At 37.3% G+C, this 21,038-nt stretch overlaps 1 protein-coding gene across 1 annotated transcript in view; it reads left to right on the forward strand.

Annotated features, from left to right (window-relative positions):
- Window positions 1-20,464, forward strand: part of YTHDF2 (YTH N6-methyladenosine RNA binding protein 2) — a 28,225-nt gene extending 7,761 nt beyond the window's left edge. Inside the window, exon 5 of the mRNA XM_043909481.1 lies at window positions 19,615-20,464. Coding sequence (XP_043765416.1) covers window positions 19,615-19,638 — 24 coding nt within the window. The 3' untranslated portion in view covers window positions 19,639-20,464. The remainder of the gene's footprint in view (window positions 1-19,614) is intronic.
- Window positions 20,465-21,038: the final 574 nt, after the last annotated feature.

A 21,038-nucleotide genomic window follows, 5' to 3' on the forward strand; every position in this document is an offset into this window, starting at 1 on the left:
TTGTGGTTTTAAAAGAAGGCAAAGACAGGACTATTTTTTGGAATGTACAGCTTAACTGTTAAGATAATTTGGTATTTGTTAGAACTAGTGGAGAAGCTGTTTAAAAATGAAGTAGCAAGTTTGAGGATTGTTAACTTATGTTCATTCTTTATCGAGTATTGTATTCACTTGAGTGGTTCAGTGAATAATAAAACTTCATAAGAAGTTGTAAGATACATTGACCAGCCTTGTATTTTCAGTGAGTGTAGCAATCAAGCTAGGGTCTTTGTTAAGGTAACTGATGGACCTTTCATAAAGACTTTTGATGAATGAGTATCCTAGTTGTTCTCAGGTGAACTAATCACCAAAAATAAAAATAAAAGCTATTATACTTGTGTCAGATTACTTTTTAGTTTACTTTCTGTAAGAAGAACTTGCTGAGGTTTCAGGAAGGTCCCTATGATTGCTTCCAAACCTAGTTACCCTTTCAGTCAGTATTGCCTTACTCCTGTGTTGCCCACTGTTATTCTTTAACATGCTTACATAACTGACTGTAAACGGTTCTTTTTAGTCTTTATTAGGCTTCTAAGACAAAACAAGTTTCATGAGAATGGGACTGATAGCTCACTGAAGCAGTAAACTCCCTGAAGTGGGGTGTTTGTGTGTCTGCCTTGGTATTATTTACAAGATTGCAAAAGATCTTTTGACCAAATGGTAACTCAGTCAGTAGGGAAATACTTAATACTTCATCCTGGAAATGATGTCACAGCTGTTCTAAAGTTCCGTGATTGGGCATGTTTCTTGGCAGAACACAGTGAAGCAGACTACAGCCATTTTTGCCTTGTTCTATCACATGATTTAATTCAATATCATAAAACCTTTTCAAGATGTATCTGGCTTGAATATCTTAGCTGTCTGGCTTGATGCTTCCAGCAAATTTGAGTGACTTCCATGCGTGGTTTACTTTGTTGTGTACTTTAGATACTGTTTTGTAAACTCTTTCTGCATTTGTTTAGAACCTGCCCCTAATTGTTAAATATTCTGTGACATCACTTTTGAAGGCTTCATAGTGTTCTATCAAAGATTTATTGTATTTCACCAGTCCCTGCTGAGTAAGTCGGCTTCTTTATACTTTTTTCCTGGCTAAAATAACACTGTTGTAAACATTCCAAGGGGCTTCCCTGATAGCTCAGTTGGTAAAGAATCCGCCTGCAATGCAGGAGACCCTGGTTTGATTCCTGGGTCTGGAAGATCCGCTGGAGAAGGGATAGGCTACCCACTCCAGTATTCTTGGGCTTCCCTTGTGGCTCAGCTGGTAAAGAATCCGCCTGCAGTGCGGGAGACCTGGGTTCGAACCCTGGGTTGGGAAGATACCCCTGGAGAAGGGAAAGGCTACCACTCCAGTATTCTGACCTGAGAATTCCATGGACTGTATAGTCCATGACGTCACAAAGAGTCAGACATGACTGAGTGATTTTCACTAACTCTAACATTCTAAGATATAAATTTTGATTCACACCTATCCTTAAGTGTTGGGTCAAAGGATATACTTTTTGAAGGTCTTGGCTGTGTTATACATTGTCATGAGCCTTTTTCTTAAAATTTTTTTTGTTGAGAGAACTCTGTCAGAAATTCAAAAGGCAGCGACAGTCAGTTTTTCCCTCTATCTCAACTTTGGAGTAGTCTGGGATAGAGGGAGAGTTGCTCCTTGCATTAGTGATAATTTTATTGATAAACCTCATCAAATAGTTGGCTTGGTTTTATCTTTCTATCCTTTTAACTCTAGGCAAAAATAAGATAGGCTTTCTTGGTGGCTCAGTGGTAAAGAATCTGCCTGTCAATGCAGGAGACGTGGGTTTGATCCCTGGGTCGGGAAGATTCCCCTGTAGAAGGGAATGGCAACTCACTCCAGCGTTCTTGCCTAGGAAATCCCATGGACAGAAGAGCCTGGTGGGTTACAATCCGTGGGGTCACAAAGAGTTGGACATGACTTAGCAACTAAACAACAACAACAAATATGATAGTCTAGTAGAGGAGACTAAGGGCTGTGTAATTCTCTTAAAGTCTAGCCCAACATTAGACTCAGTCAGATATCTAGGTAAGCGTTTATCCAGTTTAACTGGAAAGCTCAGGGGAGTTTAGGAGAGACAGATCTAGAGAAAATGTGATTATAATGACAATACCTTAAGGTATATATTTTTAAAAATTCCATTGCTAGTAAGTGAGAATAGTAGGATTTCTTTACATCTAGGATTCTAATTTTCAAGCAGAGGACTAAAAATGGACTTAATTGTGTTTGAATATAATGAAAATTTATTATGGTGTATAAGAATAGAGATGAAGCTATTTTTTCTTTGAGCAATTTTACTATGTGCTAGACTCTACAGAAAAATCAGAGGAGTCTTGTCAGGGAGCCTTACATTAGTGACATGTAACAGTACAAAATGGAAAGTGTTTTCTCAAGGTATGCAGTTTGAAAGCTTGAAGATTGCCTAATCCAGTTCAGGGTGTGGGTTGATTGATCATAGAAGAATCCTCGAAGAAGTGATCTCTGAGCTGTGCCTCGGAAAATACGTAGATGATAGCCAGAGATGTTTTGAAAAGAGTGAACCATAGGTTCAGAACAGCTCAATCTGTATAGACAATAACATTGTATAGATAATTCGGAATAGGAATTCTTGTATAGTTCAAGAAGTGTAATTGGAGATTGTCAGATGTGTAAGGAAGTTTGGAGATCAGATGAGGAAGAGGGAGTTGATTTGCAGTTAGTTGGATGTAGAAGGAATCTACTGAGATAGATACAAAGTTGGCTTAAAAAAACAAGTATGAAGGGTAGGGTCTAAATTGAATCAGGTTGGAGGAGGTCCCTGATGTAACCTTCACATGAAAGTCAGTGGGAAACTTGTAGAAGTAACGGTGGACCTGTACTATGACCGTATGTATACAGCTCACTTCTTCCCACAGTGTGTTTTAGACACGTTATCTTTTTTCTCATTATAGTGTTTAGCTTAGTAGAGATGATTTAGAAGGGGAATATAACTTTTTATTATAATTATTATTTTTTTGGAATATAGCTTTTTAAAAACTCTAGTAGGTTTATTCTTCATATCAGTGACAGCACTAGAATCAATGGATATTGAGGTTATAGGGAGGAAAATTTTTATAAATAAAAGAGGGAACTTTTCTAAAAATGGAGTCTTAGTCACAGGAAAGTTTGAAGAAGAGACCCAAAGGACTTTTATTAGATAAATTGTAAAGAAGATTCAGACATGGGGTAGTTTAGATCAGAGAAATTGAGGGTTAAGAGAGGGTTCTCTCTCTCTCTCTCTCGAGTGGTTTAATCGTGTCCGACTCTTGCAATCCCATGGACTGTAGCCTGCCAGGCTCCTCCTCTCCAGGCAAGAATACTGGAGTGGGTTGCCATTTCCTTCTCCAGGAAGAGAGGGTTAGGTGGCTGGATAACATTTGAGGTTCATGGAGAGGAATTGATGATACAAAAGAGGTCTTTTTTGGAAGACCTTATTTTTATTTGTGTTCTATAATTTCTGACTTAAATACTTACTACATATGAAGTATAAAAAAGGGCTTGAGGCTAGAAGGAGATAGATAACAAAGGATTTGTGGATTCTCAGTGGATCTTAGTATAGATTAGGTGTCTGGGTAGTTATTAATATATTGTGTGTTAATGAAAAACTTATCTAAAATGTAATAAAGACTTAGCAAAGGAACACAGCAAAGAAACACATAATTGTTTCCATTTTAAAGAAAAAAAAATCTAGGTTTACTGTAGTGTTGGCACAAGTAATATTGCTCTTTATAAGGAAGTTGGTTTTGTTTTTTTTTTTTTCTTTCAGCTCTATTTTTGCCCCCTCACCCTTTAACTTGGACATTCAGTTCCTTGTTTACAAATGTTGGCTCCATTTTCAACTTCAGAAAAAATTTAAAATATTGAAGTTTTGGTGATGCAGAAATCAGAAAGGAAAAAGCCATCACTTCAGCTACGTGTATTTTATTAAATCTTTAAGAAATAAAAAAAAAAAAAAGAAATGACCATGGAGTATTGTTCTTTCCGTTTAATATTATCCCACTCTTGTTCTTTTAAATTGCTTCTTCAAAAAAATAAATAAATAAAATAAATAAATTGCTTCTTCAGAACTAGTGAGTGGGCATCCTGTTTTAATCAGGATGGCAAACTTGAAGGTTTTATAAAATTCTAAGGCATTCTATGTTTTCTGTCTTGCAGATAAATTTACTTGTTTTTTGCCAATAGGATTGAGGGAATTCTATTTGTATTACTCACCTTCCTTGCTTTGTGGATAGATGAAATGCCTCTCTGTAGCCTTCTTAAAGGAGGACCAAAAGAGGATAGGTAACACTGAATTTGAAACTTTTTGAAGCATGCCTTTTGTGTGTATCCATCTTTCAACAAATGTGTTAATTGCTGGGCTAGAACAGATAAACAGGGCACCATCTTTGTCTTAGGACCAGACAGTGCTGTTAATCAGACAACAAAATGGATAACATGAGATAAGAGCTGTAATAGAGGGATGAAGAACTGTTTTGGCTTTCTGGAGTGATAAGTTTGGGGAAGTTAAGAAAGGCTTCATGGAGGAAACGGCATTTGATCTGTATCAAATAGAAGGAGTAAGGGGGTAGTAAGCACTCAGTGATAGCACAGTGCTTGGCACTTGTTGCACATAGAAGTGTAGCTTTCTCATCTGGTGTATCATTATTGTATTTTAGGTGAGGAAGCAGGCTCAAAGAGGTTCTGTATAAAGGTCTCATAGGTACAAGTGGTGGAGTTGGTATTTCAGTGTCCCAGTCCAATAATGTGCTTGAGCTTGCTCATTGTGAGCCAGCTGTTTAGGTTTCAAGAATCTTAGCAAGCTAGTTAAACACAATCATTAAATTATATGACTTTAAAAATTAAATACATTGTATTAATAGGTGTTTTAGATTTCTATTTACATTTAATTACATTATAAACTACAGTTTGTACTGTAAATTAAAGTTAAACTGCATAAATTTAGAAAACTGTTGTTATTACCATTAAACCGTAATATTTAAATTCATCAATCTTAAAGTTATTATGTCTATCAATATAATACACTGCAATTGCATGTCTTCTTAGCCCTACAGATAGTCCATTTTTAGTTTGGGGTCAGCTATGTTATTGGCAAATGCTGTATACAAATCAGGACTTTATTTTTGTTGATTGTCTAGACTTAAAAGTGATAGAGAAAATATTAATGCAGATTTGCTGTGAGGCATTAGGGATCGAACCCGTGTTCCTTGCAGTGAAAGTGCAGAGTCCTAACCACTGGACCACCAGGGAACTCCCTTAATGCAGATTAAACACACTTATGTCTGTATCCTAACATATTTTGAATATCACAAAATTTGAGGAATTAGTCTTACACAATTTGAAAATCATTATCCAGTTTAGCAAGGAAGTTGTTCAAATTGATGAGCCAGTGAAGTCTTGACATACATCTTCATGTTGTGTTAAGTCAGTAATGAGCACTAACTTTGTTAGGCACTTTCATAGTTTTGCTTTAATCCCTGCACCAACTCTCAGAGACAAAATTTATAGGTAGGAAAATGGAAACTCAGGTTAGCAATGTAACTAAAATCTGTTAAATGAAGAGAGAGGTATAGGTGACTCAGAGCCCAAGTGAGAGTTTTTTTACAGTAGTTGGGAGAAACACTGAGAGCCTGAATTAAGATAGTGGGAATGGGGAAATGTGATAGAAACATTTGCTAATAGTTACTAAAAAAAAAAAAAAAAAAAACTTAGAAAATCTGATGAGCAGCAGGTTAGGGTTTGGAGATATGTTGGCTTTTGGAAATAATTAGGGGTACCTGTGGTACAATCAGTTGATGGTAGGATCTTGGGCTCACGAGAGAGGAGTCTGTTGATAGAAATTTGGAAGTTTTCAGCCCTCAGTGTAGGTAAAGGCATGGGTGAGTTTAAGATTCTTTAAGAATATTGGTAATAAAAGTAATGGCCGTAATTGTATGTTCTGTAGTGTCTATAATATGCAGCTGTCCTGAATACATATTTTTATGTATGTTTTCATTTAGTTTTATCATTGTGGTGTAAGTACAACTTACCTCAGTTTTACAGATGAAGACTCTAGAGAACTCTAAAGAGTAAATACCTCTGCACAGTTACCCAAACTAAGAAAGCAGAGCTCATGTTCTACTTATTGTGGTTCCAGAGCCAACATGCAGTGAGAGAAGAGGGCCAAAGAAAGAACCCCCAGAAGTAACACAGTTTAAAGGATGAATTAAAGAGGGAGCAAGTGAGAGAGATTGAGAGGGAGTAGTTTGAGTTTTAAAGAGAACCAGGAAAGGGCTATATCTTGAGTAGAATTTCAAATAGTGGGGTATAATCAACTTATTCAGAGACTTCAGAGAGGTAGCAGATGACTGCAAATGCCAACAACTATCTGAATAAAAGTAACATGAGAGTGCTTTGTTAAGGGTTTGAAGGTTTTGTCCTCCACACATTATTCAACAGACTCTGCATTTGTTATTTCTGTAGTTTTCCAACCCTTCCCAACCTGCAAAGTTTTCCAAGCTGTCTATTCCAACCAAGTCTTAAAGAGATTTAATGAAGTAAGATCAGCTTCTGTTTAGTTAGTATTAGCTGTTTTGGTGAATTAGACTATATAAAAATTTCTGAAATACAGTTGAGTATTGAAAATGTCAGTATTCTGGTTCTTTTTTCTTTTTAAAATTTATTTATGCACTGGGTCTTGGTTGCTTTGTGTGGTAGGCTTTTTCTAGTTGCGTTGAGTGGGGACTACTCTCTAGTTGCGGTGCGATGGCTTCTTATTGCGGTGGCTTCTCTTGTTGCAGAGCACAGGCTCTAGGCGCTTGGGCTTCAGTAATTGCTGCCCTAGGCCCTGTAGTTGTGGCACACAAGGCTTAGTTGGTCTGAGGCATGTGGAATCTTCCCGGACCAGGGATGGAACCTGTGTCCCCTGCATTGGCAGGTGGATTTTTCTCCACTGTACCACTAGGGAAGTCCAGTATTCTGTTTTTGATAGCGGTCAAGTTTGATCTAGAGCGGGCCATTTTTCCAGACCTAAACATTTTGGGACAAGGAGTGGTTAACAATTTTAGAATCATTTACTGTTAGTATTTACTCTTAGTATAAACCAAGAATTACTGAGATGTGAACCATTTTGCTTATCTACCAGAAGTAAAGGTTAGTCCTATAAGTTTTCAGACTTTTTAACATGGCATTTTTTTCCCACTCCAAACACTGTTCCTCAGAACCCCATGAAGGCTGATTTCACATGTGTGCTCTGCTAAGTTGCTCCAGTTGTGTCTGACTCTTTGCAACCCTGTGGACTGTCGCCCACCAGGCTTGTCTGTCCATGGGGATTCTCCAGGCAAGAACACTGTAGTGGGTTCTCATGCCCTCCTCCAGGGGTCTTCCCAACCCAGGGATTGAACCCAGGTCGCCCGCTTTACAGGCGGATTCCTACATGCTCAGTGTTTTTTACCCCCTCTGGGTGATCTTCAAAGTCCCTCCTCTGTGAAGCAGAATTGGGAACCCACTGTGTGACAAGAATTTTTTTTTAATGAACAAATGGTGCAGGGAGGTGTAATTGGGAGTGGGGGTGATCTGTTTTGAAATTGAAGAATCATAAGGAATCTGCTGCTTCAACATCTCATCTAGGTATATTGGTTATTTAGCCTTGGAGGAAGGGAGGGATTAAGAAAACATCTCACAGAAGCTGGGGATGCCTGCAGCATTGGCTTTGACTGCCTTAAAGAACTGTATGATAAGGACTGACACCTGCACTAGTTAGGAGTTTCATGTAGAGGAAAAAGCTCTGTTACCTGAATTAGGGAAAGCAAATGTGATCTCTTCACCATTGAATTCTGCAAGCCTGCAGGAGCTGACAGCTCGGTAAATAGTGCCCTAATACTTTTCATCCCTCGCTGAATAAACAATCCCTAGTTGAACTAATTTAACTCCAGTTAGCCCTAGGGAGGAGATATAGATAAAATTGTATGAGATCGTGTGTATTGGAGGAAATGTCTTAGATGAAACAGTATAGGATAATGTATATTAAAGTGCTAATTTTATAGTATGAAACTAAGTACAGAAGAAAAGAATAGCAAGACCAGGGTCGTCATTTTTATGGAAGACTGGAGTTGAGTTGGGTCTGGAAGGACATGTATATAGAAAAAGAGTGTGGAAAGAAAGATGAAGGGAGAAAATGGTTAAAGTCTTCAAGTTTCAGCTGTTTAAATGTAGGGGGGAGGGAAGGGAAGAAGCAGGCAGTTGCTCTTTCCAACTCTTGCGTTTACTGCTGTTGTAATACCTGTTGGTTCTTATGAAACAAGATATTTAATACTCTGCTACATATGTCAAAGCTGAAAATTTTGGACAGATAACTCGTGTAATACATGAAGTCATTTAGAAAGGGTAGACATATATAAGCTTTTGTCTTCATGTGGACCTTTTTGGCAGTTGGTGTGAATAGCATACTGAGTTTTTAACTTGTGTTAAATTTGCTGTGTGCCAATTTTATATTAACATTTGCACATTTCCCGTTGCATTTGTTTTTCATTGGAAAATATAACCTAATTATAAAAAAATGCAGCAAAGGAAAGAAAACTGACCCATAGTTCCTCTGCTCTAACAAAAACCACTCATCATTTTGGCTTATTTTCCTACATAGTTTAGTGATTTATGTAGTTATCATATTCTATATAGTATTTAATCCTGCTTTTTCCCCCTTAGCACTTCAGGTATTTACCCATATTTAGCCATTTTTTTGCACGTTTATATAAGGCACTTTCCATATGTTATTGCAGATGCCTTGTAACAACCCTGTAGAATAGTTAAGATTATGTTTGTTTGTTTTTAGCCCTACTGTGAAGCTCAGGGAGGGGAGGGAATCCTGACTGAGGATCCGACCACCAGGGATGGAACCTGGGCGCTGTGCCGTGGAAGCAGAGTCCTCCTAACCGTTGGATGCTGGGGAATCCCCAAGATAATTTTCATTTTACAATTAGGGAATTGAGATTCAAAAAGGAATAACTTTCTTAAGAGACTGGCTAGGTCGTAAAAGAGGTGGAATTTGTTTTGCCCCAAAGCTTTTTGTTCTTTGGTCTTGCTGAATCTTCACATTTATCATTTAAAGTAGCTAACAGCAATGATCTATTATCTATTGATGCCTATAGCCATTCACCTCTTTGTTGCCTGTATGAGGAGAGCATAATTAATTGAAACTTAAACCTTTATTTAAGCACTTAGGTTTAAAACTTCCCTCATCACAAGCATCAAAATGGAGCAGATTGTATCTACCTAACCTTGTGAGAGTTGCTGCTAAAGATGGACAGCAGGAGTAAGGGAGAACATAAATGGTTCTTTGGGTTTTTTTTTTTTTTCAGTTTTTAGAAATTTTATTTACTGTTTATCTTTGGCTGTGCTGGGTCTTTGTTGCTGTGTGTAGCCTTTCTCTAGTTGTACACAGGCTTCCTGAGAGCGTAGGCTCTAGAGCGCCGGTTCAGTAGTTGTGGCACACAGGCTTAGTTGCTTTGGGGATCAAACCCACCTCCAGGGCATTGGCAGGCAGATTGTTAACCACTGGACCACTGACCAGGGAAGTCCTACAACTTACCATTTGAGAGTACCTACATGACAGATTCTTGTCCTTCCTCTCCTACCAGGTGAGCACCTTTGAAGCTGAGGCTTTGGAATCTGTATTTTCTCAGCTTGATAGTTGATTCCCTTGTATTTAAATTATGAATGTCATTAGGTAGTTTTTTGTGTGTCCCCCGCCTCAAATTCCTCATGTTTATTTTTCCTGTAAGTTTCTTCCTTTGGACTAAAGTTTTCCCAGTCTCTGCCTGCTAGTCTCAAGACTTGATCTTTGGAAATAATGTTAGAAGTTGTATGTGTCTGGTAAGCCTGGCTCTATACCTTTTTATACTGTGGCCTACCTTGAGGCTGAAAGGGTCTTTTGAGTAGTAGTTTTCACCAGCTATCAATATTATGAGCCTCCAGTGAATTGCCTGTAATTTGTTCATTAAAAGGTGGCAGTGTAACGGAATATCCTGCGTGTAATTTCATGCTGTAATCTACTCCTCAGAGACATTATGGCTACTTCTAAGAGGCTTTAATGTTTTAAGTTTTACCTTATTTTATTGTATCTTCCTTTTTATGAGCACCTTAATTGTTTGGAGTTGTTAGATAATTTAAAGGAATAAGATTTAGTGACCATTATCCATCCTGAAGTTGTCCAAAGATGTTAACTGACTTTTAAAGATAATTAGTTTTGGGGAATGTGGGAAGGGATTCTGTGAAGTATATGTATGACGGGCCTTTTAAAAAACTTAGAAAGATGGTAACGACAACCCTATATGCAAAACAGAAAAAGAGACACAGAAGTACAGAACAGACTTTTGAACTCTGTGGGAGAAGGTGAGGGTGGGATGTTTCGAAAGAACAGCATGTATACTATCTATGGTGAAACAGATCACCAGCCCAGGTGGGATGCATGAGACAAGTGCTCGGTCCTGGTGCACTGGGAAGACCCAGAGGAATCGGGTGGAGAGGGAGGTGGGAGGGGGGATCGGGATGGGGAATACGTGTAAATCTATGGCTGATTCATATCAATGTATGACAAAACCCACTGAAAAAATAAATAAAGGAAAAAGAAAATAAAAAACTTAGGTATATATTGTTTGTTAGGTTGGTATTATTGATTGAGCATGAATCATACTCATGGTTTTGTTAACACAGGAGTGAAAAGGCTAGGAGCCTTCTCTGCCTCTTAGTGTCAAATGAGCAAGTAAATCTTCTGAGCCTTAGTATTTTATGAAAATAGGGGAAAAAGTTTACTGGGTTGTTAGGATTAAATATATATATGTGACTGAAGTAATTGCATACAGGTCTTTTATGAATATTATCCATAATCTCAGGCATATAAATAATATATATATACACACACATAAATATACTTACATTTGTGTTTATTTTGGGTCAGACATCAAATTCTTCAGTAACTTTTGATACGGTACTTAATAATGCTGCTGGGTCCCCATTTTTGGAACAGACTGAGGAGGGCACAATACCGAAAGAGATCAGTTAAAAGGAGTCAAAGTCCTATTGAGAGATTACAGTAGCTTGGACTAGAGAGGTATTCATGGAGGTGTCGAGGATGGTTCCACTTGAAATTTTTGAAGGTCGAACTGGAGGTTATATCAAATAGCTGGGAAGCATATTCAGTGATTGCTTCATTTTCTGAACTTACTGTCAAATGCTGGGAGTTGAGGGGTTTGACTGACAAGCTATTAAAAAACCTTATTTGTTAAATTGTATTCCGAAGTGTTTTCAGAAGTTGGTTTTATTATAAAATTAGTTTTTGTTCAAATGTATTCCTTACTGGAGAGCCCGTTATTTTCAAAGAATAACTGAAAAAAAGTAATCTATCTTACCCTTTGTTCTGTTACTAGTTAGACTTACTATTCAGGGCTTGAAAATAGTAGATTATCCAGGCTTTTACTTCTAACCCTTTTGGTGAAATGTATATAGGAGTTCAGCTACTAACTCTTTGTAAATGTGATGTCTGGAAAGTTAATAGTTAAATGTATTTACTTCATTCTGGTGCTCCTGTGTCATTTCCTACAAGTATATTTCAACTAAATGTCCATTTCTGCACCTAGAAATCTCAAAAGGGAGAAGACAGAAGATACTTTAAATAAATAGCTCTGCTTTAAATTAGAGAATTGATGGAAGATATATTTTTGTTCCTTCATTATGGGAAAGACAGAATATTAATTATATATAGCTTGTGATCTTTCTGCCCTTAGACTCATGTAATGCATATATTAACAGCATCAGAGATTATTAAGATTGTTTTCAGGGAGTTCCCTGGCAGTCTGGTGATTAGGACTCCACACTTTCACTGCTGAGGGCAGGAGTTCGATCTCTGGTCATCAGGGAAATAAGATCCCTCAAACCTCAAAGCGGGACCAAAAAAAAAAAAAAAATTCCATAAACCATATAAAACATTGAAAGTTATGTTAGTATAATACTGTTTTTTCATGTTAAGCTGTCTACCATTTTCTTATTTTCAGCCAGAGGTTGTGAAGTGTGTGTTCTTGTCTACCAAGGACCAGGGGGACATAAGATTCAGTTGAGGGCTGTTAAGTAAATTTATTTCAGAGGATAGACATCAGATTTTAAAGTTAATACAATTATATCTGGTAAATAGATGTGTGTGTGCCTGCTGTGTTTGTGGCCCACTTAAAAGTGGGGGGAGGAATGGTGGTAGAGATGAGAAAGGATATTAAGCTAAACAGGAAACATTTCAGAAAGAGATGTAAAATGTACAGGCTTTAAGTGACATCGCCACTTTGCGGCTTTAGGATATTTCCTCTAGAGATGGAGTTTTGCATTTTATAGTCATAGATGTAAGGTGAGAAGAGACTAAAATGTGATGGATAGATGGTGTGTTAACCTCTAGTTGTTTAAGTGACAGACCAGATATTGAGGCCTAGAAACTTCTTCTGCTGGTTTATATATTCTTAGTTAATGTCTTTAAATTTATCTTATTTAATTTCATAAGATTTTTTCCTTTAGTCTCTTCACTGAAGAATGAACAATGAGATTGTGAACTGATTTAAAGATTAGGTGAATGTTCTAGTGGGAATTTTGTGATGCAGTGTGAATTCAGTAAAATCTTGCTGTGCTGTTTTCTTTTATTCCTTATTACCATCACAGTATTGTAAAGCTCTGGGAATGCATCTTTCTTACTTTTAGCATTTGGTCTGTTTTCTGTTTAACTAGGACTTCATGATTAATTTCGTGTTTGTGCTTGAGGATCTTATATAGGGGTTTAACCTAGACTGGCCACTCCAGCCGGTTCCTACCACTGATGACACTATAGCTGCCTCTCACATGACACTAGCTTTAAAAAATGTGGTATATAGGCTGCAACATGACACCACTGTGGGGAAAGCCAGTATGCCTTACCACTTCCCCTGCTTCAGTGGATCAGTAGCATCTCCATGTATAAAAGCTGGAGTGTCCAGCAAGACACAAGTACCTTTTGTGCTTATGGCAATTCCGGCTGGGACCTGGACCCATTGGAGGTCTCAGCTTGCTTTTATGTGTTCTGCTCTTTCCTTTTATTGTGTATCTATCATCATTCTTCTGTCTCACCCCCAGATTTTTCTTTATTAAGTATTACCACGGCAGCACTGGTTGATTAGAAATGTTATAAATGCATCTGACAAATGAAGTCTTGACCATAGATTGTCAAAGCAATCAGTTTACTGGAATTCCGGCAGTAATAAGAAATAGTCAAACAAGTGAAAGAAAAGACCTGCTGTAAGAGAAGTATTTTATAGAACTCTAAAAGGTTTTAATGTCTCAAAATGGTTAAAATAATGGTCCTTGTGTTAGACTCTGTTCTGTCATTTTTTTCTCATTTTAAAAGACTTGTAAAAAGCTGATAGGCAGAGTTGTTTCTTTTTCTTTTGCTAAAATACTCTCATGTTTGATGATTTTAGTATAGATATGAGGAAATAAACACATTTCAAAGTTTTACAAGTTGTTAAACATAAACTTCTTTTTTCTTGGCTACACCTGCAGGTGGGGTCTTACTTCCCTGGCCAGAGATGGAACTAACACCCCCTGCATTGGAAGTGCAGAGTCTTAACCACTGGACCGCCAGGGAAGTCCCCAAACATAACTTTTTAATGCAGCCAATTTTTGAAGAATTAAATGAATTGTCCCAAGCTTTTTATCTTGAAATAATTCCAGATTTGGAGAAATTTAAAGAACAGTGCAAAGAACTCCCAAATATTCTTCACCCAGATTTACCAGTGTAATATTCTGCTACACTTGCTTCATCATTCTCTTTGGAGATGTGTGTGAAATTTTTTGTGGATCATTTTAAAGTGAATTCCAAGGCATCGAACCCCTTTCTCGAAACTTTGCTGAGTAGTTCCTAAAAAGAAGAGCATGCATTTATGACCACAGTGTAGTTTTTCAGAAACAAGAAATTTAACATTGATGCAGTACTGTTACCTAATCTACCGATGGTATTCATATTTTTACCAGTTGTCTTAATGTCCTTGGTAGCAATTTTTTTGTGGTCCAGGGTCCAGTACAGGACCTTTCAGTTTTATGTTTTTTTAGTCTCTCAATCTGCAGTTATACACACATAATCACACACCAGCATCTCACCCATTCGACCTTTTTGTTTATTACATGATATTTCTGAAGAGTATATGAATTCTGTTTTTGTAGATGTCGCCCTCAGTTTGTCTAAAGTTTCCTTTCCTCATAGTGTACAATCAGATTATGCTTTTCTGACAGGAATACTATGTGACTCTGTCCTTGGTGCATCACATTAGGAGGCATAAGATGTCTGTTTATGCCATTATTGGTAGTGTTTACTTTGACCGCTTAAGGTATTCACGTGGTTCTTCATTGTAAAGGTACTGTTTTCCTTTCAATAAGTGGGAAAATAGTTTGAGACTATAAATATCTTGCTCCTCATCAAATTTTCACCCTCTAGATTTAGCATCCATTGCTAATTCTTGCCCAGTTGCAAAGAGTTGACTCATTGGAAAAGACCCTGATGCTGGGAGGGATTGGGGGCAGGAGGAGAAGGGGACGACAGAGGATGAGATGGCTGGATGGCATCACTGACTTGATGGGCATGAGTTTGAGTAGACTCCGGGGGTTTTTGATGGACAGGGAGGTCTGGCGTGCTGCGATTCATGGGGTTGCAAAGAGTCGGACATGACTGAGCGACTGAACTGAACTGAACTGAAGATAGTTGTTCACTTATCAGTAAGGCTGTGTAATGCTCACATTGTCATAGATTTGGGCAGTCACGGGCCCTTCAAGCAGGGTCATCTGATTCATTCCTGTTTCTAGCCAAGTTGTGGATTTTTGTTGTTGTGTTTTGTTTTGATTTTCTTTTTTGGCCCTGCTGTATAGTTTTTGGGATCTTAGTTCCCTGACCAGGGATCAGACTTGATCAGGGATCGAACTCGTGTCCCCTGCAGTGGAAGTGTGAAGTCCTAACCACTGGACTGCTGGAGAATTCCCCCTAGGTTTTTTTTTTTTTAATGTTTAAAATATCTAGCAATATTAAAAATCTGGTGACTCATTTACAGTTTTATTATGTTTATCATTTAAAGTTTTATTATTTACATTTACAGTTTTATTATTGGTGCCAAATTCATTTTACTTTTCAAGATGTGAATGCTTAAGTATCTTTACAATTTCTGAGAAGGTGTATATTTATTTGTAAATATGTAAGCTTATTTGTGTACACATCAAAATTGTATTTGGAAGTGGAAGAGCAATTTAATCAGCTTGCTGAATTGGATCAATGTGATATTTTCTTAATGTTGATTAGGAGATTAAGGCAGCTAATGCCATTTGTTGTTTGCATGAAATTTCCATAATTTAAAGCAGTGGTCCCCAACCTTTTTGGCACCGGAGATCAGTTTTGTGGAAAACAATTTTTCCATAGTAAGGGGGTGGGGGTGGGGAGTGGTTTTGGTTTTGCCCCCACCCTGGCCCCTGCCCTACCACAGCTGCTCACCTCCTGCTGTATAGTATGGTTCCTAACAGACCATGGGGTGGGGTGGTGTTTTAGGACCCTTGATGTAAAGTAAACCTGTCACACAGGTTTACATTAGGACACAGGTGGTATTTACCATTTTGGTATAATTGTGTGGTTAAATTCAGAAATAGTTTTGTTGGAGGCAGAGTTGAACACAGGTGTTTGTGGATTTAGTATTACATTATATAAAGAGAAACAAACTTTGTTTATAATAAGAGCAATTGCACAGTGCTGTTTTGAATTTCTTTTCACAAAATATTTTAAATGATGTCATTTGCCGAGCCACTGGGCATGTGGATGTTTTAGTTCCTCAACCGGGGATTGAACCCTTGCCCCTTGCAGTGGAAGCATGGAGCCCTAACCTTTGGACCACCAGGAAATTTCCTATAAATGTATTTCTTAGGGGAAAACAGATTTGGCAGTCGAGGTTTTCTAGTTTAGCAGTACAATTGGAGCATGTAAGTTAATTTATATTCTTGGGGCCACATTACATTAAAATAAGAGATAGGCAGAACTCCCCCCCCCTTTTTTTTGTCTTTCTACCAGTCCATTTTATTTTTTGATGCATTACAAAGAAATTATCATTATCAGTACAGTTCACCCCTAAACATTTCAGCATACATGTCATTATTAGAGCTCAGTATTTGTTTTACGTACTTTTTGAGTTTAACTTACATGAAATGCACAAGTGTCTATTTGCGGAATGCTGACAAATGTACCTGTCTGTGTAACTCAGACTCCTATGAAGATATAGAGTGAGGACTTCCTGGCGATCCAGAGGTTGACTTTGCCTCCCAATGTAAGAGGTGCAGGTTCGATCCTTGGTGGGGAGCTAAGATCCCACCCACCTCTCACTAAAAATCCAAAATGAACACAGAAGCAGCATTGTAGCAAATTCAATAAGGACTTTAAAAATGATCTACATCAAAAATAATAATAAAAAAAAAAAGATACACAAAACATTATCATCCTAGAAGTTTCCCTCATGCCCCTTAGTCAGTCCCACCCCTGCTTCACCAAAGATAACTACTTTTCTAATTTTGTCCCCATCATAGATTTGTTTTTCCTGTTACAAAACTTCACATAATTGGAGTCATGCATTATGTGTTCATTCTGTTTGTTTAAGGCTTCTTTCATTCAGCATGTCTTTGAGAACTACTTTTCTTTTAGATCTTCAGTACTTATATTCAGAGCTAGGAGGGTGCTCCCAGATCCATAAAAAAGCAGATCTGTATGTGCTGAAACTGAACAGTCTGCAGGACATATTAAGTTGGGGGGCGGGGGGAGCAAAGTGAAGGGAGTGTCATATGCAACTTGTGAAAAGCAAAAGACAATACCAGCTTTTATATGCTTAAAATAGCTCAGGAAGGACAGGAGAAACTGGTAATAGAAATTGCCTCTAGGGATTTTCCCCAGTTTTTTGAGGTATTATTGACATACAGCATTGTTAAATGTGTACTACAGCATAGTTATTTGATAAATGTGTATACTGAGAAATGCTTACCACAATAAGTTTAATTAACATCCATTACCATTTTTTTTCTTGTGATAAGAACCAGAATTTTACTTAAAAGTCAGTTGTAGCCTGTTATCCACTGACAAACTTCTAAGTAAGTTTGTGAGTGAGCTTAACTGAAGACCTGTTCTTTGCTTTCTAGGAGCTTTTGGTTGAGTTGGGACTAATTTTCTATGAAACAAAACAATTTAATTTTCAATTGTGGTTGCAGATTTAGAAGGACTTTGAAAACTGCAGGGGCTAAGGAAGTCTCAGAGAAGGAAGGAGTTTTGAACTGTACCCTAAAGGTCAGAAGGCTAGGTATTCCACGCATTCTTGGCTTAAAACTATAAGAATGAGATTTAATCAAGAAACATGAAAAAAGTCCATATTTCCTGAAAGGAAAGATAGATTTTGATTGGAAATAGAAGAGGTTAGATAAATAGTATTCATCCAAATTAAGGAAGACTGAACTAGGTAGATAAGTTTAAGATTGATAGGAGAAAAATTCTGTAAAGCAATTATCCTTCAATAAAAAAATAAGAAAAAAAAAAGTAACCTACAACAGCAAGATACAACCTACTGCTGTAGCATAGGATACATTCAGTATTTTGTAATAACCCGTGAGGGAAAAGAATATATGTAACTGAATCACTTTACTATATGCTTGAAACTAGCACAGCATTGTAAATCAGCTATGTTTCAGTTAAAAGGACTGATATGAGAATCGATGTGCTGTTGAAAGTTTTGTTTTGGTCAGTGCCAGAGGTTTTTTAGTTGGGGTTTTCCTATTATAAATAATATATCTATCATCAAAACTTTGGGACAGTTATATAGAGAATCGGCGGGGGGGGCTCAGTATTGCAGCTGAGGAACATCAGAATTTTTGAGGTCCCTTATTTATGTTGGATTTAATTTCTTATTCTTTTTTTCTTTTTCCTTTTTCAAATTGTTGAATTGAGTTTGAATTCCAGAAATAGCATGTGGGTGAATTTTTTTGTTAACTTTATTAAGTTTGAAATTTCCAAATGACTTATTTTGAAAATAATATCCCATATCTTTGTATGTTGGTGAGTTTATTTCTGAATTCCAGATATGTCCAGTAGGACATCACAAAAAGATAACTGTTCCTTCTGAATAGTTAACTGTTTTTTATATCCATGGAGTAATTTAGTGCTAGGGTAGTCAGTTCATCACAGAGCCTCACTTCACTTTGTTGACTTTTGCAAAATGTTCCTACATGTTGTAGACAAAGAACCATATAGCCATGGGTTTGGAATCTTGGTTCTTGGGAAACCTTGATCAAGTAAACTATTTTGAGCTTTAGTTTTTTATCACTAAAGCGGGAATAGTACAGTCCTTGCAGGTTGGTTATGAAGATCATTATGTACAGTGCCTGGAATCTGGTAGCCCATAAGTGGTAGTTGGCTTTTTGTTTGTTTGTTTGTTTTTAAAATAGGAATCATATTTAACTTCAGAACCATAGTTACCATAAGGTGAATAGGAACAAATGACTACTTACATAGCTTGATGAATCTAGTCTTAAGTTCAGGTATGTGAGCTTGCTCCTAACCACTTAATGCTTTTGCTTTTTTTTGTTTTTTGCTTTTAAAAGGCATGTGGATTGAGTTGTATGTTTTAAAATTCCTTTGTGAGGTAGTGTGTGAAATGGAATGATGTTTAGGGTAAATTTATGAAAAGCTCATAAAGAATGATTCTTAGTAAGACAGGAGTATTTAGATTTATTTCAGGGAAAAGATGAGTATTGCATTCAGTTTTCAGAATCCATTTGAGTGGATTTTAAACTCTCCCTTGGGGAAAAAGATGATTTTCTTGCCTGCTATGGAGTAAGAGCTTTCTGTATGTCAGCTCATTAATTCTCCCACAGCCTAGATACATATCCTCACTTAACCAAAAACAAGAAGGAAATTGAGGCCCGTGAATATGTTTAATGCCTTGGGACTAATATAGGATGACTCCAGTATTGTTCAGGGCTTACTCAAGGAAAATGATTTCATATTAATTAGGGTTCGTGAGTGTTAGTACTTTCGTTTAAAATATTAGAAGTAGAGCTTCCCTGGTGGCTCAGTGGTAAAGAACTCGCCTGTCAATGCAGGAGACACAGGTTTGATCCCTAATCTGGGAAGATCCCATATGCTGTGAAGCAGCGAAGCCCGTGGGCCACGGTTGTTGAGCCCTGTGCCCTAGAGCCCAGGGGCTGCACCTGCTGAAGCCCACAGCCCTAGAGCCCATGCTCTGCAACGAGAGAAGCTGCCCAAGTGAGAAGCCTGCACACCGCAACTAGATAGTAGCCCTTGCAGCAGCAAAGACCCAGCACAACCAAAAATAAATAAATTAAAAAAATAAAATATTAGAAGTAAAAAGTCTTTACCTGTGGGGAATATTCTGTTTAGCTCAAATAATTAATTTTCTATAGTGTTATTCTATGAAGCTTTAATTCTTGTTCAGATAAGTTTTAACTAACCATTTCATTTTTTTTTTTTTTAACTTCTATAGGAACGTCAAGGTCGTGGGAAATAAGAGGCAGTTCTGCACAGCCTGCAGCAACGGTTGCATCTGCATATCCTAAGAGGAAAAAAAATGACCTTCAAGAGAATTAGGACTTTTTTCTTAATTTCATTGACTTCAGAGACGATTGCAGACTTGCAGTTTAAGTATTGGAATTTCACAAAAGACATAGGACTTAACTGGAAAATGAAAAAAAAAAGAAAAAGGAAAAACTAAACAAAAAATCCCTCTAGGTAGTTTAGGTGAAAAATGTCCCTTTTATTTTGGCTTTGGTTGTGATTTCAGAGCATAATGCTTTGTTTTTTGTCTTTTTACTATGTTTTTCGGATTTTAAAGTCCGTAAGTACATACAGTTTTCTCTAATTTTTAAACCCTTTCCTCCCCCCGTTTTGACATTTGCACTTGGAGAACACTTGAGTTTTGAAGGTTTTGGGCATCCACCCCAGAAAGTGGGAATTTGGTTTTTTTCCTTCCGAACTGGAAGAACATTTTTATGAAGAATTTCTGTCTTGGAGAATTTAACAGTGTTACCCAAGGTTGTGTCTTTAAGGGTGGTTCATTTTCTCTGACCCTTTGTTACTCAAAGTAAAGTACTAGGAGTCCTAAGAAATGTTCTGTTCTTGTACATTATACTGATTAAGTCAGGATTAATTTGATTTCAAAGCTAAGAACAGTGGTAAAAACTTGTTTACAGAAATGCATTTTGGAAGAGAAAAATATTGTAAAAACGTGTAGTGAATGTTTCTTCAGTTTCTTGTTCAGCCAATGAGGAAAGGGCATTGCCTTTCTTTTTACCATTAATCACTTCTCAATAAACGTGAGATCCTGTTGAGCATCACTTCTAGTACCATTTATTAGTATTATTTGATTTGCTATGTTTTGTGAAAGCTTTGGAGTACAAGGAGTTTCACAAGGTGAGACAGCAGCCATTTTTAGAAAGTTCACTGAGATGGAATAGTTCAGGAATTGCTTCGTACCCAGGGTTGGATAACCATGACCACTGCAAAGCAAGGTGGGCCAATATTCATAATGCTTTATTTCTGGATACTTCCTGAGAAGGTAGTGCCACTGCTATGCTAAATTGTTCAACAAATATTTGATTGTGAGTCTTTATTAGTTGCCAGGCAGGCACTGTGGTAATAACCCTGTAGTAACCTGGCCACATATCTTCTGTGCATAATAGGTAGAGCCCAGTATCAAGGATATACATGTTGAATCTGAAATATGACTGACTTAGGCAGGATTCTGTGTGTCCCAAGAATAAGAAATTCCAATGGGCTTGGATCTTTGTGAACCATGTAACTGTAAGGGTAATTGATTCATCATCATTTATTTTCTAAGGTTTGGCACTTCTCTTTTTCTTACAGATTTTTAGCCCTTAAGGTGTCTCAATTAAATGTAAAAGCTTCCGT

This window comes from Cervus elaphus, chromosome 8, assembly GCF_910594005.1.
Source record: "Cervus elaphus chromosome 8, mCerEla1.1, whole genome shotgun sequence".
Lineage (NCBI taxonomy): Eukaryota > Metazoa > Chordata > Mammalia > Artiodactyla > Cervidae > Cervus > Cervus elaphus.